The 24815-nt window shown below is 43.2% G+C and overlaps 1 protein-coding gene across 1 annotated transcript in view; it reads left to right on the forward strand.

The window, feature by feature from the left end:
• QARS1 (glutaminyl-tRNA synthetase 1) overlaps nucleotides 1–23839 on the forward strand; it is a 42689-nt gene extending 18850 nt beyond the window's left edge. The window contains exons 11-24 of the mRNA XM_060766491.2: nucleotides 5823–5922; nucleotides 7042–7120; nucleotides 7276–7384; nucleotides 9388–9518; nucleotides 10752–10844; nucleotides 11678–11815; nucleotides 11924–12011; nucleotides 13313–13459; nucleotides 13585–13689; nucleotides 17231–17323; nucleotides 19871–19998; nucleotides 21437–21503; nucleotides 22794–22919; nucleotides 23607–23839. Coding sequence (XP_060622474.2) covers nucleotides 5823–5922; nucleotides 7042–7120; nucleotides 7276–7384; nucleotides 9388–9518; nucleotides 10752–10844; nucleotides 11678–11815; nucleotides 11924–12011; nucleotides 13313–13459; nucleotides 13585–13689; nucleotides 17231–17323; nucleotides 19871–19998; nucleotides 21437–21503; nucleotides 22794–22919; nucleotides 23607–23657 — 1455 coding nt within the window. The 3' untranslated portion in view covers nucleotides 23658–23839. The remainder of the gene's footprint in view (nucleotides 1–5822; nucleotides 5923–7041; nucleotides 7121–7275; nucleotides 7385–9387; nucleotides 9519–10751; nucleotides 10845–11677; nucleotides 11816–11923; nucleotides 12012–13312; nucleotides 13460–13584; nucleotides 13690–17230; nucleotides 17324–19870; nucleotides 19999–21436; nucleotides 21504–22793; nucleotides 22920–23606) is intronic.
• Nucleotides 23840–24815: the final 976 nt, after the last annotated feature.

Consider the following 24815-nt stretch of genomic DNA (forward strand, 5'->3'; position numbering starts at 1 on the left):
CAGGACAACAAGCCTCTGCGACGCAAGCCCCACGCCGCCGCCAGCGTTCTCCTTCTCCTTCCCCTCAGCCCTCTCCTAACCCCCACCCTCCCAAGAGGGCTAGATCTCACCCTCCCCAACAATACCATCCTTATGGTCCCCAGGACTACCCTTACCATCTCTACCCTCCTCCCCCTCCCTATCCAATATATCCCTTCTACTATCCACCCCCCCCTAACCATCCCAAGGACTACAGTGCCCATTATCCACCACAGTTCAGTTATCCACAGCCTCCACATGCACCCCCAACAGCTACACTCTCTCATCCTCCAGAAGATCAAACTGAACCAGACCCTCCCCAACCCTTTCAAGACCCCCTCACTCAAGTTCACCATGACTCTGAAACAGTGGAGCTTGAATCCACTGATGACACCCCACTTCTCCATGATCCTATCCCAGACTCTGACCCTTCCCCTAAAAATTTAGAAGAGTTTAAAAAATTTTCTGCCCTCTTCATAAGACTCTCTAGAGCTTTGAATCTCGCCACACCTGACCCCACAGATACTGTGGCAGACCCATGCTTCACCTCTACTGAACAACAACAACCAACTTCCACTGTGTTGCCCACTTTACCTTATTTACTAAAAATCTTGAAAAATACTGGAGTTGCCCCGGCTATGGTCCCAGCAACCCCCAAAAGAGCAGACAATTTATATCGTATTGATCTGTCCTCAGCTTCATGGCTTTCTAAAATGCCTAAAGCAAATTCCATTGTAACGGATGCTCAGCCAAAACCTGTACAAACAAACCAGACTTCCCCCTCTGACAAAGAGGGAAGAAAACTTGACTCTATGGCCAAAAAATTTTACTCCTCAGCATGCCTGTTTGCACGCATGGCTCACTATGGAGTATACATGAGTGTGTACCAAACCCATTTGTGGAACAAGATATCCCCTTACTTAGAGTTATTACCTCCAGCCAACCAACCACTGGCTCTGGCTTTTAAACAAGAAGCCCTCCTTTTATCATCTTTGCAAAAAGACCTTGCAAGGAACACAGCTGACACGTCAGGGAAACTCATTGCAGGCTCAGTGGCCCTTCGTCGCCACGCCTGGCTAAGGGCTGCAATCCTCTCCCAATCACAACGCACCCTTATTGAAAACCTTCCTATGGATGAGGCAGGACTCTTCAATCCTGAAACTGATTCACAACTTGAGCATTCTCATAAAATGAAACAAACGGTCTTCAAATATGACCAACAACCATATTCTCACCAACGTCAACGGTGGGGCTCATATTACTACCGCCCCCACTACTACAACAGACCCTACAATACCTCCTTCTACAGGGGACGTCAAAGATCCTACGCCCAGTCTACAGCTCCAAGACGACCACAGCTCCCCTTCAGAGGTCAGTACCGTGGTACCAGGCCTGCCAACAACAACAAACGTCGTTTTTAGCACACCAGTAACCATTACCACTCATCCCTCCATACATACACAACCACTTACATACCTAAACAGACTACAACCCTTTCTTCCAGCATGGCAGTCTATCACTACAGATGCCTGGGTCCTGGACATAGTCGAAAGGGGATACGCAATAGAATTCGACTCTTACCCACCTGTGGGTAGGATCCTCCTCACTCAACCCTCCCAGGAGATCTGGGAGGAAGTACACTCTCTCCTTCAAAAGGGCGCCATATCTCCTAGCCCTTCACAGAATGCCAGCAGCTGCTTTTTCTCTCGATATTTCCTGATAGACAAAAGAGATGGGGGTCTACGCCCCATCCTGGATCTACGCAGACTCAACACTTTCATTACACCCCGCAAATTTCGCATGGTTACACTTCCTAACATACTCCCTTTCATTCCACCACAATCGTGGTTGGCGACAGTAGACCTCCGAGACGCCTACTTCCACATCTCAATTAGGGAGGCCCACCGCAGGTTCCTGACCTTTGCGGTGCAAGACAACCACTTCTCCTTCAATTCTCTCGCATTCGGCTTGTCCACGGCACCCAGAGTGTTCACAAAATGCATGTCTGTCATAGCTGCACACCTCCGCCAACAAGGCATCACAGTTTTTCAGTACCTGGATGACTGGTTATTTTGTTCTATTTCGAGAACACAACTACACAACGATATTCATTACACCTTGTCTCTTTTGCAGGACCTGGGTCTGGTTGTAAACCAGGAAAAATCCCATCTCACCCCGACACAACGAATCCAGTTCATAGGAGCCGTGATAGACTCCACTCTCCAGAAAGCCTTCCTCCCAGAGGACCGCTTCCTCAAACTTCAGCAAGCAATCCGAACCCTCCAGCACTCCCGGCGATCTTCGGCTTGGGCTATCCAATCTATCCTTGGCCACATGTCATCTACCACAAATGTGACCCCGTTCGCCCGTCTAAAGATGAGGCCGCTACAAAGCTGGTTCATCAAGTCCTTCGACCCCCTCCGGGAACCTCAATCTCGCATTCTATATCCGCCACACCCCGTCCTTCACTCCCTCTCATGGTGGACAAAGCAGTACAATGTTCAATCAGGGATGTCCTTCATCCAACCCCATCCCTCCATGTCCCTCACGACCGATGCCTCCAACTCAGGTTGGGGAGCACACCTCAAAGGGTTCAAAGTGAGCGGCCATTGGTCTCCCCAAGACCGCCAATTCCACATCAACGCGCTCGAGATGATGGCAGTAGAAAAGGCCCTCAGAGCCTTTGTCCGCATCATCTCGAACCGCAAAGTCCAAATTGTAACAGACAACACCGCTGTCAAATATTATATCAACAAGCAAGGGGGAACCCGCTCTCAGACACTATTAGCCATATCAACACGGATTTGGGAATGGTGCATTCGGAGGAATGTCCTTCTCACTGCTATCCACCTACCAGGCCAGGACAACACACTAGCGGACTCTCTAAGCAGATCCTCAAAGAACAATCACGAGTGGCAACTACATCACACACACTTCAAGACTCTCACCCGCAAGTGGGGCATCCCCAGGATAGACCTGTTCGCATCCCCCGGGAACACTCATTGCCCTCTCTACTGCGCAAGGCTCCACCCTCGTGCATCCCCAGGTTGTCTCGGGGACGCCTTCCTGTTCCAGTGGTCCCTAGGCCTACTCTACCTCTTCCCACCACTTCCTCTCCTATCCCCCGTCATAGCCAAAATAATTCAGGACAACACAGACTGCATCCTGGTCACCCCCTGGTGGCCACGCCAACACTGGTTTGCTCCCCTGCTCCAGATCTCCAACAAAGAATTCCTCCGCCTCGACCCGACCCCAGACCTTCTCTCAGTGGAGAATGGACTAGTCCTCCATCCAGATCTCCACTCCCTCTCCCTCACGGCGTGGAGGATCAGGCCACAATGAACCTCTCTGAGGAAGTATCACGAATGCTATTGGCCGCCCATAAACCAACCACTAAGAAGTCATATCATTATAAATGGTCATCATTTGGGAAGTTTACACAAGCAGTGGGATTCACTCCCTTATCAGCACCAATTCCTGTGGTACTAGACTTCCTAATGCACCTCTCCAACAAAAACTTCTCCCTTTCCTCAGTCAAATGCTACATAGCAGCAATCTCTTCCTATCGTAAAAAATCCGGCTTGCCGTCCCTTTTTCAAGACCACCTGATTCAATTGTTTCTCAAGGGCTACAAAAATGTCCACCCTCCTACTTCCCTCCCTTCCCCTCAATGGAGCCTAGAGCTAGTGTTATCCCAGTTATCAAAACCTCCCTTTGAACCTATGGCCTCTAGTGACATTTCCCATTTGTCTTGGAAGACAGCATTCCTTGTGGCCATCACGTCGGCCAGACGGTCGAGTGAATTGACGGCCCTCCGCTCCGACCCTCCTTATATCAGGTTCCACGAGGACAAGGTAGTCCTTCGGACTGACGTCACGTTTTTACCCAAAGTTGTTTCTTATTTTCATATGTCACAGGATATTATCCTGCCGGCCTTTTTCCCCAACCCATCCTCCCCGTTGGAGGTAGCGTTACACTCCCTCGATGTTAAGAGGGCTCTTTCCTTTTACCTGCATAGGACCTCCTCCTATAGGAAGTCTCCTAAACTATTTTTGAAATACAGAAAAGACATGTTGGGCCATCCTGTATCCTCACAGGCACTGGCCTCCTGGATTGTTTCAACGATCCGGCTAGCCTACCAATTGGCAAAGAAGGAACCTCCTTCTCACATCGTGGCGCACTCGACTCGCTCGGTGTCCACATCTCAAGCCTTTCTTCGAGGAGTCCCTCTGGATCAAATTTGCAGGGCAGCTACGTGGTCTACACCATCCACGTTTGCCTCCCACTACAAGTTGGACATTCAGGCGAAGAAAGACGCTGCTTTTGGCAGAGCTGTCCTTTTTTCCTGCGTGGCATGACCCACCTCCAGGTCAGTAGCTTGCTATTCACCCATAGGTGTGGATTTCGCAGAGGACACGAAGAATAAATAGAGGTTGCTTACCTGTAACCGTATTTCTTCGAGTGTCCATCTGCGAAATTCACACAACCCGCCCTTCCTCCCCTCTGTCATGCCTGTAGACCTAGCTGCGATTAGCGCTGGGGAACTACTCCTCAGCCGCATGCAGCGGCATATATACCGAGGGGGCGGGGAGAGGGGCGGAGCCTCACAAATAATCATTTTTAATTTCATTAAACTTTAGAATGTTCCGGATTTCTGCGCATGCGCAAAGGAAAACCCATAGGTGTGAATTTCGCAGATGGACACTCGAAGAAATACGGTTACAGGTAAGCAACCTCTATTTTCTCAAGGACCTAAAAAGGTGGATGTTCCACTGTGCTAAAAACGTGGATGTTCCACTATGATTAACAGTTCACCAGTTGATTTACTATCAGCTCCTGTACTTTTTCACTGTCCCCTTCTCTATACACCTGGCATTCAAATGACAAATGGCATTACCCTTTTAGCCCTAATTATTATCGGCTCTTGCAATTTTCCTCCAGCGCAAGCTCCTAACCCTCCAAGTTCAGTATTTACTACTGTTCACACTATTGATTGTTTTATAATGCTGTGTTATGTTATTATAACGTGTTTGTTTTATTTTATTTTATCTTATTGTGTCGTGTTTTTAATCTATGTTTGCCCGGGCTTGTCCCCATGTAAGACAACCTGAGTCCCTTTGGGGAGATGGAGGCGGGGTATAAAAATAAAGTTATTATTATTACATTATTATTGAATAGCCTTGCAACTTCAAAGTCTGGTTGATTGCTGCCTGGGGGAATCCTTTGTTGGGAAGTGTTAGCTGGCCCTGGTTGTTTCTTGTCTATAATTCCCCTGTTTTTTGAGTGTTGCTCTTTATTTACTGTCCTGCTTTTAGAGGTTTTTTAATACCGGTAGCCAGATTTTGCTCATTTTCATGGTTTCCTCCTTTCTGTTGAAATTGTCCACATGCTTGTGGAATTTAATGGCTTCTCTGTGTAGTCTGACATGATGGTTGCTTGTTCTTTATTTAGTGTTCTGATTTTAGAGTTGTTTAACACCAGTAGCCAGGTTTTTTAGTACTGGTAGCCACCCTGGACATTCCAGAGATATATAAAACCTCACTTGCCTAGTTTTCAACAGACCTCACAACCTTTGAGGATGTCTGCCATAGATGTGGGTGAAACGTCAGGAGAGAATGCTTCTGGAACATGACCATACAGCCCGGGAAACTCACAGCAACCCAGTAATTCCTGCCATGGAAGCCTTCAACAAATTTGTTCTTCTGCTTCCCTTTCCCCAGTGCTTTAGTGCCACCCTTTACTGGTCTTATTTTTCTTGTTTGGAAAGGGAATAAGGGTTCTGCTTAATCTTTCCTCCTCTTCAGGCAAATGGTGGAATTTGCTTCCTGCGCTATGATGACACAAATCCTGAAAAAGAGGAAGAGAAGTACTTTACAGCCATCCGTGACATCGTGGAATGGTTAGGTATGCCCTCCCTATAGGACAAACATAAGGCCCATGAGCAAAATCTGTTCTGCCATGTCATTTTTTGTGGCCCTCCAGATGGTGGACTACAATGGCTGTATTCTTCATCATTAGACATCGTACTAGAGCTGATGGGAATTGTGATGCACTAACAACTGGAAGGCTGTAGTTTTTCTTTTTAGTCAGAATAGTTGAATTTGCATTTAGGTACAAGGCTTGTGGATAGGATGTCTGATTTTAAAATTTCCTTTTATTTTTTTCCTCCCAACATCAGAGCCACAAAGGCTGCTGGGTTATAATTCCCATTCTCCTCAGTCTGCATGGTGGATAATCAAAAGTGGTAGAGTTGTTATTCAATAACATTTGGGACCCAGATTAGGTAAAAACTAAAGAGCACTAACCACTCTGTAAACAAAATTATAGTTTGCTCTCTGTATCCAAAGATTCTTTGTCCATGGATTCAGTGGCCCTTTGAAGGCAACAATCAGGCTGACGTGGCCTTCAATGAACATGAGTTTGACATCCCTGACCTGGACACATACCATATATATTCGAGTATTAGCCAAGTTTTACAGGTCCCCTTTTTAGGCTAAAAAAGCCCCCCTCAGCTTATACTCGAATCAAAGTTATTTATTATTTTATTCTGTTGTTATTTTTATTACAATTATTATTTTACTCTATTATTGTTATTATTGCATTTATTATTTTCTCTATTATTATTACATTTATTACTTTACTCTCTTTATTATTATTGGAAAGACACATAAGCACATTTACATTGAAGAAGGTTAGAATAATGGTTTAATCAGAGTTGGACAGTCTTATCCTAAATTGGAGTTTTATGTAAAATATTCAAAATCATTTAACCTACTGATGCCTGAATTAATGTAATTTTTGCTATCTATTTTTATTTTGAAATTTACCAGTAGCTGCTGCATTTTCCACCCTTGGCTTATACTCGAGTCAATACGTTTTCCCAGTTTTTTGTGGTAAAATTGGGCGTTTCGACTTATATTTGGGTCGGCTTACACTCGGGTATATAGGGTACTTGTTTATGATAGTGGTGACTGGCACATAGGTGGGTTTGCTTTTTTATGACTGGACATTGATTCCCCGCAGGATACACTCCTTATGCAGTGACACATGCCTCTGACTACTTTGACCAGTTGTACGCCTGGGCTGTGGATCTCATCCGGAGGTGAGAAGACTTCCATCCTCCTCTCTCCCAGCGCCTCCCCAGAGTGTCCCTTCTGGCATGCTTAATAGGAATGTCTGTCTGCAATATATTTGCTTTCCTTCTTGTAGCATGTGTTCCTTGTCCTTGTGGCTGATGTTTGATTTTCCTCTCCCCAGGGGACATGCTTATGTTTGCCATCAGAAGGTGGAAGAAATCAAAGGACACAACCCACCTCCCTCCCCATGGCGAGATCGGCCGATTGAAGAGTCGCTCCTGCTTTTTGAGGTAGTCCCCTTTCATGTGATCAAATTGGTCTGGTTCTCCCTGGTCTCACTCCGGAATGGGATTTGAAATAGCTTTGGGTCATTCTTTGTGTCTCTGATCTTCAGCATTCCTTGCTGTACATTATTTATAAGTTAGTGCCTTTGGCCACGGTAGCGCAGCATGTAAAACCACCAGCTGCAGGAAACCTGCTGACCGGAAGGTCAGCAGTTCAAAGCTGTGAGTTGGAGTGAGCTACCCTAGCTTCTGCCTACCTAGCAGTTCGAAAGCATGTAATGCGAGTAGATCAATAGGTCCTGCCTCAGCGGTGATGTCAAAGGGTGCCCCAAGCAGACATGCCGGTAACATGATTAGAGAAGTCTATGGACAACAGGCTCCTCAGCATGGAAAAATGGAACAAGAGCACCTCTCCATAGCCGGAGTTGAGCATTGCCTCCAGATTTGACGTGCTCATTTTCTGTAACTTATTATTATTATTATTGACACAAAAGCACAGTATATCACAGCAAACGAGATCTATATGCTGGATTTCGTATCATAAAATCACAAGTTGAACACTTCCCAAGCGTCTAGGACTGTGTGATGTATTTTTGAATGATGCGCACAGATCCAAGTAAGGTGGCCTTTTGCAGCTGGCAGATCGTGATTTTGTCGATGTTTATTGTTTCCAAATGCCGGCTGAGATCTTTTGGCACGGCACCCAGTGCGCCAATGACCACTGGGACCATATGTACTGGTTTATGCCAGAGCCTTTGCAGTTCGATTTTGAGGTCTTGATAGCGGCTGAGTTTTTCCTGTTGTTTTTCCTCAATGCGGCTGTCACCTGGAATGGCGACATCAATAATCCAGACTTTTTTCTTTTCCACAATCGTGATGTCTGGTGTATTGTGTTCCAAAACGTTGTCAGTCTGGATTCGAAAGTCCCACAATATTTTTGCGTGTTCATTTTCCATGACCTTTGCGGGTTTATGATCCCACCAATTCTTTACTACTGGCAGGTGGTACTTGTGACATAAGTTCCAGTGAATCATCTGAGCCACAGAGTTGTGTCTTTGTAGTCCGTCTGTGCAATTTTCTTGCAGCAACTGAAGATATGATCCATGGTTTCATCAGCTTCCTTGCACAGTCTGCATTTTGGGTCATCCGTTGATTTTTCAATCCTGGCCTTAATTGCATTGGTTCTGATGGCTTGCTCCTGGGCTGCAAGAATCAGGCATTATTATTATTATTATTATTATTATTATTACTATTATTATCTGCTTTTGTTAAATTCAGCAATCTCAGCTACCTTGCTATTTCTCCTTTTACAATAAGTTTCTTTTTTTAACATAATATTCATTCGTGTTAAAAATAAATCTCAAAGAAGCATTTTAGATGTATAAAACATTGTTCACTACAAATGAACTAAACTATTTAAAAGACAACTACTGCTAATTTCCCACTTTTTAGCTGATGGTTATGCTTTATTGGTCTACACCCTTTGAACAATAATGTTATCACACTTCTACTTTTGGCAGTGCTCTACTAATTAATCCCATAGTTGATAAATAACCCCATCAGTGTTGGTGACAAACAGGTCCCAATTATTCCTAAAGTTCGTCAAGGATTTCTCCTCAGTCAACACAGTCAATTTGCCCATCTTGGCTATTTCACAACAATAGGTTTCCATCCCTCATGGTTACATCTGTAATAGCTGATGAAGGGTCAGAAAACCGTACAAGTATCAGTAGCCAAATGCATTGTTTTTATATTCTCTCTCCACCACCCATTCTTTTTATAGTTATTGCCATTTATCCTAATCCCTAATTCAGTTCTGTCTGTTCCCTTCCATCACTACTATTTACTCAAGATAAAAAGTTATTTAAAGTAGCTGAAGTCATGGTACAAAACAACTGCATTTCATTTCTTTTGCCTTGTATGCTTTATAATTTATTGGCATGTATATAACCTGGAATTGTTTACCTATAAGTAGCTGGTTCAAGGCTCCGTGTGTTGTGTCTCCATAGGACATGCGTAAAGGGAAGTTTGCTGAGGGTGAGGCCACACTGCGCATGAAGTTGGTAATGGAGGATGGAAAGATGGACCCTGTTGCTTACCGCATCAAATACACCCCACACCACCGCACCGGGGACAAATGGTACTCAAGATATTGTATATGGTTCAATTCACGTTGAATGGGATTGCATTGAACATTGTGTCGTGGAGGTTAAGATCTTCTGGGGAAGCCCTGCTCTCGATCCCACCTGCTTTGTAGTGTGGTTGGTGGGGACGAGAGACAGGGCCTTCTCAGTGGTGGCTCCTCGGCTCTGGAACTCTCTCTCCAGCGAGATTAGACCAGCGCCCTCCCTCCTGGCCCCTCAGAAAGAAAACAAAGATGTGGTTGTGGGACCAAGTTAAATAATGCAGTGCAAAGAATAATTAGAAAAGATGTGCAATGACAATCAGAGTGACCACGTTGTAGGAATTTTGGATTATGTGATTTTAAATATTTATACTGGGGTGTATTTATTTATTTATTTATTTATTTCGAGCACTTTTACCCCACCCTTCTCAACCCCTAGAGGGACTCAGGGGTTTAAATTCTCTTTAATGCTTAAATGTTGTTTGGATCTCATATTTAATGGTTTTAATTTATAGCTATAATTTTAGTGTTTAGTTATTATGATTTTTTTCTGTTTACATGTATTTTGGCATTGAATTTTTGCTATTAGTATGTTTTAAACCACCTTGAGTCCCCTCCTGTGATGAGAAAGGCGGTGTATAAATATAGTAAATAAATAAATAAACAAACTGTGAAGCACTTTCTTTAGGGCCAGTGGGCTGATAAAGTGTAAGGGGAAGGAAGGCGTTTCTGGTTTAGGTTTTCCATTGTGGTGTATTTCTGTAAAATACACATACTAAAACATATGGTACAATTTAAAATTCATAGTTAAAAGTTGACGGGGAAGGCATGCAGGAAAAGATAGGTCTTCAGTTATCTCTTAAATTTTGATAGCTGATTTAGCTGCCGAATTTCCCCTGAGCTGTAGAGGTTTGCACAGAACTCTCTAATATGGGGAAACCGTGTTTTGAAAGATTTATAGAGTGTTATCCTTTATATAAGGGCTGGTCTTGTTTTGGGTCTATGTTCCAGTACACAGGAAGGTTATAGTGCAGCTTGTGCATGTTGTTCTTCCCATGTTGTCTAGGGGGTTCTGAGAGTGGTCATCCACAGGAATATATTTTGCAAGCTCCGGATTGTGGAAAAGTCGGTGGGTGTGGGAGGATGGATGGCTGTGCTATTAAATAAAGAGAACCCATGGGGAAGAAGCATCTGTTTCCAGATTGAGGTGGACAGTTCTGGAGATCTGATCTTGTGGCTGCTTTGCAGGTGCATCTACCCCACCTATGACTACACACACTGCCTCTGTGACTCCCTGGAGAACATCACTCACTCGCTCTGTACCAAAGAATTTCAGGCCAGGTGAGACACAGTGGGGCTGTCCTTTTGTGGAAGAAGGAAAGGGAGATTCCTATGGCCTTTAATGAACTCCCTCCTCCCATGGTTGGAGAACCTAAGGTCTTGTGGGGGATGATGGATTCTATGAGCCTGAATGTGCAAGGCAGTGGTCTCTGGAAGTTGTTTTTGGAAAATGGAAATCTTCATAAACTTTTGGAGATTTTATGATCTTTGGAAAGGCATGACCTTGTTAGAAGTCACAACCTTTTTGAAAAAAATGATGCCATAACCTTTTTGGGAAAATTGCATCCACCAGCATTCATGCAGGGCACCTAGGTTTCTCAGCTGTTAAACTGATGTACGAAGACATGTCTTTGAACGGTTATGCATTATATGAGTCTACACTGACTATGTAATGCAGTTCAATCTGCATTATAATGGAAGTGTGGGTGGGGCCTTAATTAGCTTCTTTAAATTGTGCATTAAAACTTGCAATGTATTCATCATCTCACTGACGCAGAAATTGCAAGTTCTCACTGTGTAGAGATGGCTTAATTCTCTGTGCAGGAGTAGCATCTGCCAAAGTATTTTGAGGATTTTGGAAAGATGGGTTTCTAGTCCTCATGATTAAGGGGGGGGGAGAGATTGGCTTGATCTGTGCTCATTCCTTTTCTAGTTACTGCACTTCTGCTCCTGTCAAAAACTGTCTTGCTAAAAATCAGATAGGCACTGAAAGCCAAGAATATTTGAGAAAAAGGAAGATGTATGAACACATGGCTCTCGCCAGCCTGAGGCTTGTGCCTCCTGATCTATGCAAAACCTGCTCAAATAGGCACTGTTTCCTTCTCTCCCGGCAGACGCTCCTCCTATTTCTGGCTCTGCAATGCCCTGGATGTCTACTGCCCTGTGCAGTGGGAATATGGACGCCTCAATCTCCTCTACACAGTTGTCTCCAAACGGAAGATCATCCGCCTCGTTGAGGCAGGGGCAGTCAGGTAAGGGCAGGTTGGGCTAAATTGTCTGTGTATTTGGGGTGTGTGCAGGAATTACCTGGGGTACCTGCTCAGCTCCCTGCTCTTCATTGCTGGTGCTGCTTTTTCTAGGGATTGGGACGACCCACGGCTCTTTACGTTGACAGCTCTGCGACGCCGAGGTTTTCCCGCAGAGGCCATCAACAACTTCTGTGCTAAGGTAAAAATACACACAGTAGGCTTCATAGAATCATAATGTGGGAGGAAACGTTATGTGCTCCTAAACACCCTAAAAGTATACCTCCTGTACCAGTGTCATGGTTGTTCTGCACAAAACTGGACTGATGCCTCGAGAATGGGGTGGGCAACACAAAGCCTAATTTCAAAAGCCTTTTGTGAGTGACTAGTTTTAGTCAAGTGATTTTCCTTTATTGTGGCAATCGCAGTTGTAGAAGGAAGGAAAAGAAGAGAAGTAGGGAGTGGGATGGGGAAAATGAAGATATGAAAGAAAAAGACAAAAACAGACAGATGGGGCAATGTGTGTTTAAAACAAAACATTTGGGGCAATGGTGTTGTGAAGTGATGAATCTACTTCAGGTTTTCGTATGATCTTGAGGGTGCGGGGGGAGAGAAGATATTGTATTGTAAAGAAACCTGAATGTATGAACTCAGCCTGGAGCAGATTCACTGGCCCGTGGAGGATACTACCTACTATTTGATAATGGGAGGGAGAGAAGTAATGGAAACTTGGAGAAAAAAAAATTTCTTGAGGCCAACCTCTTGCTGACAAGTTTTTCACATGTTGCTAGAATGCTGTTCCCAATAATTCTGGCCAACATATGGAGCTGAATTTTGCAGGTGGGGTAGGAGGAGACTACACAGTTTACCCAGTGGTTCTCAACCTGGGGTCCCCAGATGTTTTTGGCCTACAACTCCCAGAAATACCAGCCAGTTTACCAGCGGCTAGGATTTCTGGGAGTTGAAGGCCAAAAACATCTGGGGACCCCAGGTTGAGAACCCCTGGTTTACACCTTTACTTTATGGTATGTTGCAGATAAATAGTTACTTACTCCTGGTTTAGAAGACAGAATTGACTGGGAAACATGAAGGATAATAACTGAGCAGCCTGAGCCACCAACTCAAGATACTTCTGTCTTGTTGACTCTTTAGACCAGGCTTTCACAGCCTGTGACCCTCCAGATGTTTTGGACTTCAGCTCCCATATTTCAATGGACAAGCTGGCTAGGGTTTCTGGGAGTTGGAGGCTCAAACATCTGAAGGGCCTGGGTGAGACCAAAGACTTAACTATTCCAGCATTCTGGCTTCTCAAATGCCTATAGAGAGTCCACAAGTAGGACATGAAGGCAACAGTGCCTTCTTTTTCAAGTTCTTCAGCCGTTTATGTACAGGGGTACTGCTCTGACATTTTAGACTGGAATCAACAGGCATCATTTTCCATGAAGTGGTGCTTCTTTAGTAGAACAGTTCTTTCCATGTAGCTGACTTTCATGTATCCAACAGGTGGGTGTGACAGTTGCCCAGTGCACCATGGAGCCCCACATGCTGGAAGCCTGTGTACGCGAGGTGCTGAATGAACAGGCACCGCGGGCCATGGCTGTGTTGGAGCCACTGCGAGTGACCATCACCAATTTTCCCGAAGAACACAAAGTAAGTGTGGGACTTCTAGAAATAAGAGAAATGATGCGGTGGTTGCTCCACCTACCTCTCGGCACCTAGTTGTCTCTTAGCAGCTCTGGAGCACACACATAGCAACACTTCTGTCTTTCTTCCAGACCATTGATGTCCTTGTACCCAATTTCCCTGCGGATGAGACCAAAGGTTTCCACAAAGTCCCCTTCCAACCGACTGTCTTCATTGAGCAGAGTGACTTCCGTGAGGTGAGTAACTCCACTGTTGAAACAGTTCCACTGATTACCAATCTGTTTTTGAGCAGAATACAGAGTGCTGGTCATGACCTTTCTAGCCCTACATGGCTTGAGTCCAGACTTTCTGAAAGAAAAGCCATATCTCCCTATATTTTTATTGGGGTTGGGAGCAGTAGCAAGCAAGATATTATATAAGGAGCATACTTTACACACATCCTCGCCTTGACATCTGATAACCACCTCAGCCTGCGGATGTTGATAGACCATATTCTGTTTTTAATGTATTGTGTTTTAATTGGTTTGACTCCTTGTGTTTATATTATGTTTATCTAGTTTATCCTTAGTTAATTTCGGTTGTTTGTAAGTTATATTTAGTTCATATCATTTAAGTTTCATCTTGATTGTTATTTGTTTGTTTTTTGCATTGAATATTTGCCATTTTGTTATACATTGGAAGCCACCCTGAGTCTCTTCAGAGAGAGAGGGCGGGTTATAAATAAAGTATTATTATGTTGTTGTTGTTGCTGTTGTTGCTGTTGTTATTGTTGTTGTTGAAGGCTTTCCTGGCCAGAATCACTGGGTTGCTGTGAGTTTTCCGGGCTGTATGGCCATGTTCCAGAAGCATGCTCACCTCTCAACAAAAGATTGCCCCAGGCACTGCCAGGCCATCAACTGCTAATCAAGGTGGTCAGTTGAAACATTCACACCTAGCTCCAACAGACAAGAGTCCTTTGTCCCATCCTGGACATTCCACATATATATAAACCCATTTTCCTAGTTCCAACAGACCTCACTACCTCTGAATAGATGCAGGCGAAACGTCAGGAGAAAATGCCTCTAGAGCATGGCCATATAGCCTGAAAAAACCTACAACAACCCAATAAATAAGTTAGGTTCTTGTGGGTTTTTTCGGGCTATAGAGCCATGTTCTAGAGGCATTTCTCCTGATGTTTCGCCTGCATCTATGGCAAGCATCCTCAGAGGTTGTGAGGTCTGTTGGAAGTAGGAAAAATGGGTTTATATATCTGTGGAATGGCTGGGGTGGGGCAAGGAGCTCTTCCCTGCTGCAGTTAGGTGTGAATGTTTACCTGATCACCTTCATTAGCATTTGAAGGCCTGCCTGAGCCTGGGAAAATCTGTTGCTGGGAGGTGTTAATCTGTGCCTGGTTTTTTCCTCTCTGTTGTTTAGCTGTTATAATTTTAGAGTTTTTTAATACTGGTAGCCAGATTTTGTTCATTTTCATGGTCTCTTCCTTTCTGTTGAAATTGTCCACATGCTTGTGGATTTCAATGGCTTCTCTGTGGAGTCTGACATGGTGGTTGTTGGTGTGGTCCAGCATTTCTGTGTTCTCAAATAATATGCTGTGTCCAGGCTGGTTCATCAGGTGCTCTGCTATGGCTGACTTCTCTGGTTGAAGTAGTCTGCAGTGCCTTTCATGTTCCTTGATGCATGTCTGGGCGCTGCGTTTGGTGGTCCCTGCGTCAGGAGAAATGCCTCTAGAACATGGCTCTATAGCCCGAAAAAACCACAAGAACCTAGTGATTCCAGCCATGAAAGCCTTCGACAATACAATAAATAAGTTGTTTGCAGGTTGGGGATTCAGGATGTTGTAGTCCATGTATGAAGGGTAAAATGGAGTTTTAAAATAATTTATTATGGGTACTAAAGTATATGTATCTTAAGTTTTGTACTGGGTGGCATAGTTTTTTAATTCATCTGACTTTATGAGTAAGGTACATGGCAAAATGGCTACCAAGTGGTTAGTCTATGGAACAGAGCACACGGATCTGGCATTTAAATCATGGCTACTTTAGACTTCTATTGTTCTGTGCACTGCTTCTAGGGGAAAGATTCAAAAGAGAAATTCAGCAATAAAACAGCAGGCATCACTTCAAAAATGGAGCCTATTTTTGGGGATGTGGGTCTTCCCCTTACTGGGATGGGAGGGTGTTCAGTCAATCTAAATAGCCAGCTGTTGGAGGTGCCCTGACTCTGGATTTCCTGCATGATGTGGGAGAAGGAAGAATTGACTTACTAGCCCTCCCTGCAACTGAACGAGTCGGTAATGCAGCAGTTTCACTGCTCTGGCAGAAGGCCTGGGGATGTAGCCACACAGTGGGACAGTGCCAAACTCAAATACGTTTCAAGTTACAGGAGCCAAATGTTGTTGTTTTTTTTTTCTGAGGGAAATGAATTAATCTGCAGTGCAGTGGCCCTTGCCCAAACAATACAAGAGTAACACGTAATAGCAAAAAAAAAAAAAAAAAGAATAACAATTTGACTGACTGCAGACAGCAGCCAACGCATCTCCCAGAGATGATAGCTAAGCTGAAGATGCTTACCTGAAAAGTCTCTTTGCCAATACTGGAATGCCATATATACTCCTGTATAACATAAAACTGCCCTAAAATAATAAAGCAGAGCATCCAAAAACCCAACAGGATACAAATGTTGAGCATCAGATCCTTAGCAAGCAGAGCGCGAAGGGATGTGGCTGTAAAGAAGTCAGATCTTAGGAGGCAAACATGCAGAGTCCAATCTTTAAAAAATTCCAAAAGGTTTATTTACAATAATAGGAAATAACTGCATTTCTAAATAATCAAGAACTAGGTCTGAGCTACTCTAACACCCATCTCTTCTGTGGTTTCAAAAGAGGGGGGAAACACCAATCACTACATCTCTCAGCTAGATTTCATCAGAAACGCCAACTCTACCCTTTTCCACAGCAGACGATTCTTGCATGGAAATAGAATTTTCTCAAACTAAATGTTTTCCCTGTTACTACCTTAGTTCCTGCTTGTGATCCTCCAGATTGTGTTGAATAGTTCCCTTAACCTCCAATACCATATGTGGTTACAACTGATGAGGCTTACATTTCAGCAGCTTCTGAGGGGTCATATGTTGTGCATGCCTGCCTCAGCAAACAACTCGGACAACCCCACAACTGCCAGCTGTATGATTCTGTCTGAGCCAAAATTATATGGTGGATACTTCCTTCTAACTCTGAGATCCATGAAACAGCTTTTATTAGGATAATACCTTACTATACTATAGGTGATCACTCATGTCTGGATATGATTGTTTTCCAAGAGTAGAGTCTATGCATAGTTGTACTCTTAAGAGCCTGTAATCTAATAGTATTTATAATATGATAGGATAGTTGCCCCCAGTGGCATAGTGGGTTAAACCGCTGAGCTGCTGAACTTGCTGACCAAAAGGTCGGCAGTCTGAATCCATGGAGCAGGGTGAGCTCCCGCTGTTAGGCCCAGCTTCTGCCAACCTAGCAGTTTGAAAACATGCAAATGTGAGTACATCAATAGGTTCCACTCTGGCAGGAAGGTAACAGGTCATGCTGGCCACATGACCTTGGAGGTGTCTATGGACAACGCCAGCTCTTTGGCTTAGAAATGGAGATGAGCACCAACCCTCGAGTCGGAAATGAATGGACTTAGTGTCACGTGAAAACCTTTACCTTTACTTAGGGTAGTTGATTAAATGAACCTCTTTCTTCCTTTGGTCTTCTCTGATGTTTGGTCTTCTCTTTTTGGTCAGGTTCCAGATAAAGGCTACAAACGCCTGGCGCCTGGCCAGCCAGTGGGTCTGAGGCATACAGGGTATGTCATTGCTGTCCAGAACATTATTAAGGTGAGTGTGGCCTGGGGCTTGTTGACAAATCCTTTGCTCCATTGCTTGTAAAATAAACCCTAGAGAGCTGTGAGAAATGTGTAGTTTTTGACATGTTTATTTATTTATTTATTTATTTACTTCGCTTATATACCGCAATTCTCAGCCTGATGGCGACTCATTGCGGTGTACAACATAGAAAACAGGTGCAAAATACAGTATACAATAAAATATCCGCAGTACATAATTATCAAAACATCTCATCAAAAACATCAACATTACTACAAGCCATGATGAACTGTCTTTCCCATCATTGCTAAGTAAAATGTATCAAGGTTGACAGACACTGTAACCCAAGAAGATCTAGAAGGCCATTCATATCATCCTCTGCTCCAGTCATAATAGCACTCAGCCAATAGAAAGAGTCAGTCATGGCTCAAATTAGCCTCACCACCTTTTCCAGGAGCTAGGATCTTGGAGTTGGAAGAGGCCACAAAAGCCATCCAATCCAGCCCCCACACAATCAAAGCACCCTCGACAGATGGACATCCAGCCTCTCCTTAAAGCTAAGGTTGCAACAGTGTAGGAATGCTCCTTGAGTCAAGTTTGGCCCAGCCTTGTATTGTTGTTTTTTCTCTCTTTTTCTATCCACCTATGAGTTTTGTTCAAATGTATGAACAAGCAGTGGAATCCAATTTGTTTTATTTTAAGGTTTTGTATTTACATTTCAGAAAAATGATCCACAATAATAGAAAAGGGGGAGAGGGACTCCATGATTAGCACTCATCCACCCTAAAACCTGTTCTGTAGCGCTCCTGCACAGTTTTCTGTAGCTAAGTATCTCTTTTGCAAAGGCCATAGTTACCTTTTGGTGGGACATTTTTTCCCAGGCTGTTTTGATGTTCTCCCTGACATCCTATTTCCATGTTCACATGCTCTGGTTGAGTATTTTATTCCTGCAGATACAGTACAAAAGGACATGAGTAGAAATGGAAAAACACTATAAAATTTTACCTAAATATTTTATGGTATTTAGAGCAAAATACTCAGTTTAGGGAGCATAGAACAGGAAGAAGATTCCCTGACTTCCCAATAAGTATTTTATTTATTTATTTAGGACATTTAGGATATTATTTAGGACATATCCCGCTTTTCTCTGCTTGCAGACTCAAGGCGGCTTACAGCATAAAAACATACACATTCCAACAGTTAAACTATATGCACACCAATAAAATCATGGTAGAACAACAGCCAGAGGTAGTCAGATACTACTCAGTGAGTGAATTATGACTGTGAGGAACTTTTTGAGGAAATACACAGATGTGATTTCAGTTTTGGGTAAATGGCTTTTGATCCAGAGTGCCCAAACAAGAAGAAATAGGATTAGCAAATTGATCCACTTTTCATCATTGATCAGAATAATCGAATTGAAGAGTTGGAAGAGACCCCAAGGACCATCTAATCCAGTCCTCTGGCATGAAAGTTTATACAACCATGACAATCCTAACAGATGGCCATCCAACTCTGATTTTAAAAAAACAAAACACACCATTCTCCAGCGTACTGCCTCAGTGGCAGTACATTCTACCATTGATCAGCTCTTACAATAAGGGAGTTATTATTTTTAGCTGAAGCAATGAGAGAGACACCTTGTCCCCTTAGGAAAGCTATGTTTGGGGAGAGGAATTTTGGAAAATGTGAATCTCCATAACCATTTGGGAAATGGGATTCATAACCTTTTTGGAAAGTCACTGGTGACTGAAAGGCATGACCTTGTTAGAAGTCACAACTTTTTGAAAAATGAAGTTCACCAGCATTCATGCAACTAGGTCTCACAGCTGTTCAGCTGATGTACCCAGGTATGTCTTTGAACTCCTAGGGACAAAGGCATGCCAATGCACAAAATATATATATTCAGCAGAAGTGTTCCTTTAGTTGTCCCCAAAAAAATCTACTCTTCCCTTAAAATATATTTGCCTTTAAATCATGCTTTCAAGAGACAAATAAACAGTCTTCTTTAAAAGTAACATTTGGTTTACTCACAAAACTTCATATATACAGCACACAGGCACTTTGCTTATGAATCCAGTTACAATAGGATTTGAAGTAGTTTCTCTGTGTAGGTAACACAGGGCATCTTCCTTAAAATAGTCCATAGTCCAAAGGAGCTTCTGTATAGCATACTGTTCCTATATCTGTCTGAAGGCCTACAGATGGCTTCTATGCTCTCTAAGAGTCTAATAGCTTCTACAAACTACAATAGAGACTTAGTCCTGAAACATGTCCAGACCTGATCACATGGTCTGCAGCCCCTCCCACATCAAAAGGGTTAGATAAAATTGCAAACCAATATACACATACAATACAGCAAGCAATTAGTAAAGTAATGGTGCTGTAATAGTAAGTAATGTAATAGTGCTGGTATATACATAACAAACAACTAGTGGAGGCTTGAGAAGGTTGCTATTTCCAACAAGGAAAGAGTTCCAGGCACAGACACCTATGAAATAAAAAGGCAAAGACATTAGATGGCTTCTTCATGGAACTGACCTCCACATCTCTATCTAGGACAGTGATGGATGTATACGAGAGCTTGAGGTGACCTGCACCAAGTCGGAGGCAGCAGAGAAGCCCAAGGCCTTTATCCACTGGGTGTCAGATCCTCTTGTTTGTGAGGTTCGACAGTATGAGCGCCTGTAAGTATTGGAATGGCAGCGGTTCTGAATCAACTCAGGTGAGGGGAAGCCTGGTGAAAAGGCCAGCTGGATTTCCCATCATCATTTTGTCTTTGGATACTCTAATAAGAAGGAAAGCTAACAGAGTGGAAAGCAGGTTCCATCTGCATCTCCTTCCTCCCCTGCCTCACTTTAACCCAGTGGTGTTCAACCTTTGGTCCTCCAGTTGTTTTGGACATCAGCTCCCAGAATTCCTGAGCATCAGATGAGCTGCACAGGGCTTTTGGGAGTTGGAGTCCCAAACACCTGGAGGACCAAAGGTTGGACACTATTGTTTTACCCATCCTCAGATATCAGATGGTCCAAAACAAAAGTAAAATGGTCTGAAACAAAACTTTGTCTAATAGCTCATAAAGGAAAAGGAAAAGTTTCCCCTTGACATTAAGTCTAGCCGTGTCCAACTCTGGGGGGTGGTGCACATCTCCATTTCTAAGTCATTGTCCGTAGACACCTCCAAGGTCATGTGGCCGGCATGATGGCATGGAGTGCTGTTACCTTCCTTCAGAGCGGTATCTATTGCTCTACTCACATTTGTATGTTTTCAAACTGCTAGGTTGGCAGAAGCTGGGGTTAAAAGCGGGAGCTCATCCCACTCCCCAGATTTGAACCGCTGACCTTTCAGTCAACAAGTTCAGCAGCTCAGCAGTTTAACTTGCTGCGCCACCGGGGGCTCCCTAATTCATGCAATCCATTAAAAGAATTCACACTATTTTCCATATAAAAGAGATCCAAATCACAATTTTTTTTATAAAATACCATAGGTTGTTGATTGTTCCAACTGTTATAGCTGTCAGTGGACCACCTGACTCCCTTCCACATTCAGAGTGATCTTAATTGCCATTGAAGATGGCTGCCACATTTTACCCTTGCTATTTAGGCATAACTTGGAAGCTATCTGGATCCCAAGTGATATAGGCAATCAAAGGTTCAAGCCAGCACATTAGATTGTGCCTGAAAATGCACAATAGTGTCGTTCAAATGATGGGCTGCAAACACTGGTTTTGCAAGAAAACAATTGTCCTTGTCATACAGTGATTTTGTCTCCCAACCTAAAACTAAGCATCCCTGTGCTTTTCACCTAGCACTGAGTGGTAGAAGGTAGAACAAATATCTTAGCTGCTTTATTGCAAAATAAAGAAGCTTTTCCTTGGTATAATAGTTACCTTGTTCTTTCCTGCTAAGACAGTATGGAGAAGAGTTCCAGGAAGATTTTCTTGACCTTGCTTGCTCTGCTCAATCCAGTGATTCAGGCCAGATGTATCTGTGTGGTTCAGTTAGATCCTCAAAGGAAAGAGAGGGCCACTGTGCCCGGCAAATATCAGACAATCTGTCCTTATCATCATCATATTCCAGCAAACCAGTCCACTTCATAAAGGTGACTTAACCCTTTGACTTGCAGGTTTCTGCACAAGAATCCAGAAGATCCTGCAGAGGTGCCAGGGGGATTCCTGAGTGATGTTAATCCTGTGAGTGATGGGTCCAAAAACCTTGGGTGGGTGGAAGGGGTTGTGTGCATGGAGAAGGATGTATGAGGGAAGGTACAATAAAGGAAACTTTACTTAAAGTTTAAACATTGTAATGTAAAAGTGCTGGTATATTGTATGTAATATGAATAATATTGTAAAATAATATATTTATTGTTTATACTACAACTTATATGGCACTAACAATGCAATGTACTGGTAATGTATTATATATATCGTGGTATAACAATATAGTACAATATAATAATATATAATAATATAAGTTACATATAATATTGCAGTATAATAGATTATTATTTTTGGTGTAGATGTGGATTTGTTTTTGGGTTTGGGGGCGGGGTTGATTTTTTTTTCTTTGTTCAGCTTCTCATGGCATTGAATGCTTGCCAATATCTGTTGTAAACCACCCTGAGTCCCCTCGGGGAGATAGGGTGGGATATAAATAAAGTTTTATTACTACTAATACTACTACCACTACTAAAGGAAAAGCTAGAAAACTATAAGACATCCAGTGTGATGCAGTGGTTTGAATGTTGGACTATGAGTCTGGAGATCAAGCATGTAAACGTACTGGGTGAACTGGGGCAAATCACATTCTCTTGGCCTCAGGGGAAGCCAAAGACAAACGCCTGTGAACAAATCTTGACAAGCAAACCCCATGACAGAGTCACTTAGGATTGTCATAAATCGGAAATCACTAGAAGGTGCACAGCCACAACAAGATTCAACGACAGAGATTTGAAGACATAACAGTAATGGCATATGGTTGAGCTCAGGCACGTATTAAAGACAGCATTAATAATATACCAGGAAATTACCAGGGATGCCTCTCCTATCAAAAGAGAAAACTGTATATTTTTGGGTACCTAATTTAATATATTTATTTATTTATTTTATATACCACTTTTCTCACCCCTGGGGAGGTGGGGGGGACTCAAATCTATATACACAGAAATAGTGTCAAAATTCATTGCCTTACCAATGTACACCAAATTACAATCAGCACCAATATATTTTGATGGAAGTGTTGGTGAATTGGAAAGTCATGATCCATCTGAGCTGCTTTAGAAATGTGCCTCTGTCAAGCCAATCATAGAAATATTGGTGGAGCCAAGTAGTTATAATAGTATATGCGCTATGAGTTACAAGCAATATATATGTATGCATGTATGTTTGTGAGGATAAAGAAGCTTTGGCAAAGCACATTTCTGAGAAGAAGGCCCATTGCCAGCTTTTATCATCTCAATTTCCAAATCTTTCTCCTCCCATCAGGATTCTCTCAGTGTGATTGAGAAGGCTCTGGTGGACAGATCAGTGAGTGGCGCTAAACCATTTACCAAATTCCAGTTTGAGCGTCTAGGCTATTTTTCTGTAGATCCTGACACAACAAATGCAAAGGTGAGTTCCAGGGGAAAAAATTTGAATGGATGGGCAACAGTGGGATGCCAGGGGACTGCCTTAGCCTTCTACATAGGAGACCTTGGGGCTGTAACATTCCTCCAATGCAAAGAACACCAAAAGCTTTTTCTGTCCCCAATTCACTTTAGGTTTTGTCAGGACACATTTGGCATGTTTAAGAGCCCTCTGGATCATTTTAGACCCAGGAGAGGCCTTGTTTCACAACAAGAATTGATTAGAAGTCACTTCAATTTGTAAAAAGTCTTTTCCTGGGTCTAATTTTTTTAAAAAAATGTGAAAAAATGACACTCCCTGGAGGTCCCAGAGGGGGGAAAATGTTCCTAGGGGCTCCCAACCCTAACACTATATAGAATAGAACAGAATAATTTTATTGTTATTGTACATCATTCAATGCAATTAAATGCCATCAATCAATACCCATTATATTATCTAGGAGTTTGAATAATGCTGGGAAAACTCACTTACTAGGTTTACTGTTCCTAGAATCTTACAGCTACATGGGATGCTAGCTGGATTGTCCTAAGAAATGTAATTGAAAACAGTGAATTTCCCAAGTCCTCCCTCTGAAGCCATTAGAGGCATGGAGTGGCCTCTAAAATGGGCAATTGTGATAGTGGCATTGGGGTAGATGAGCTGGGTTCCTAATATCCTTTGCTTCTTCTTCAGCTTGTGTTCAACCGGACAGTGACCCTAAAGGAAGATCCTGGAAAGGTGTGAGAAAGTTTCCGCAGTTGGTTTCTGGTTATCCACAAAGTGGATCTGGAGTCGCTTCCCCTGCTTAGACAGGGGCGATGGTGGCGTGCATCACCTGCACACTTGTCTGCTGTAGAGCCACAATTGCCTTAATATGCATCCTGGATAGAGACCTATTGCCTCAAATTAAAAAAAGAGCCTCCAAATATGGTTTCTTGTGTTGTTGGGGGATGAGATGGGAAATGTGAGACAGAAAGGGAGCATGCTTTTGCTGTTGGGTTCTTATTGAAGGTGAGTGGGTTATGATTCCCAATGTTGTCCTCCAAGTGTTTTGAACTTCAGCTGCATTGTCTGATTAGGGTTTATGGGAGCTAATATCCAAAACACCTAGAGGCTTAGGAAACATCAGTCTACAATAAACAAAGATCTTCTTAATAGAGCCTGAGGCTCCTGAATCCAATAATTAGTCCCAATTAGAACAAAAAACTTGAATCAGAGAGCTTGTTAAGTCCACATTCTGGGGGGTCGTGACAGGGTGTCAAAGGAGTTGCCAAAAACCATCAGAAAACACAGTATTTTCTGTTGGTCATGAGGTTTCTCTGTGGGAAGTTTGGCCCAATTCGATTGTTGGTGGGGTTCAGAAGGCTCTTTGATTGTAGATGAACTATAAATCCTAGAAACTGCAACTCCCAAATGTCAAGTCTATTTTCCCCAAACTCCACCAGTGTTCACATTTGGGCATATTGATATTCGTGCCAAGTTTGGTCCAGATCCATCATTCGTGCCAAGATTGGTCCAGATCCATCACCAAGGAGAGAATGCCTCTAGAACATGGCCATATAGCCCGAAAAAACCTACAACCCAGATCCATCATTGTTTGAGTCCACAGTGCTCTCTGGATGTAGGTGAACTACAACTCCAAAACCAACGGACAATGCCCACCAAACCCTTCCAGTATATTCTGTTGGTCATGGGAGTTCTGTGTGCAAAGTTTGGTTCAATTCCATCATTGGTGGAGTTCAGAAGGTCTTTGATTGTAGGTGAACTATAAATCCCAGCAACTAAAACTCCCAAATGACACAGTCAATCCCAGCCCAACCCCGCTAGTATTCAGATTTGGGCCTATGGGGTATTTGTGCCAAATTTGGTCCAATGGATGAAAATACATCCTGCATAACAGAT

The sequence above is a fragment of the Anolis sagrei genome, chromosome 2 (assembly GCF_037176765.1).
Source record: "Anolis sagrei isolate rAnoSag1 chromosome 2, rAnoSag1.mat, whole genome shotgun sequence".
NCBI lineage: Eukaryota > Metazoa > Chordata > Lepidosauria > Squamata > Dactyloidae > Anolis > Anolis sagrei.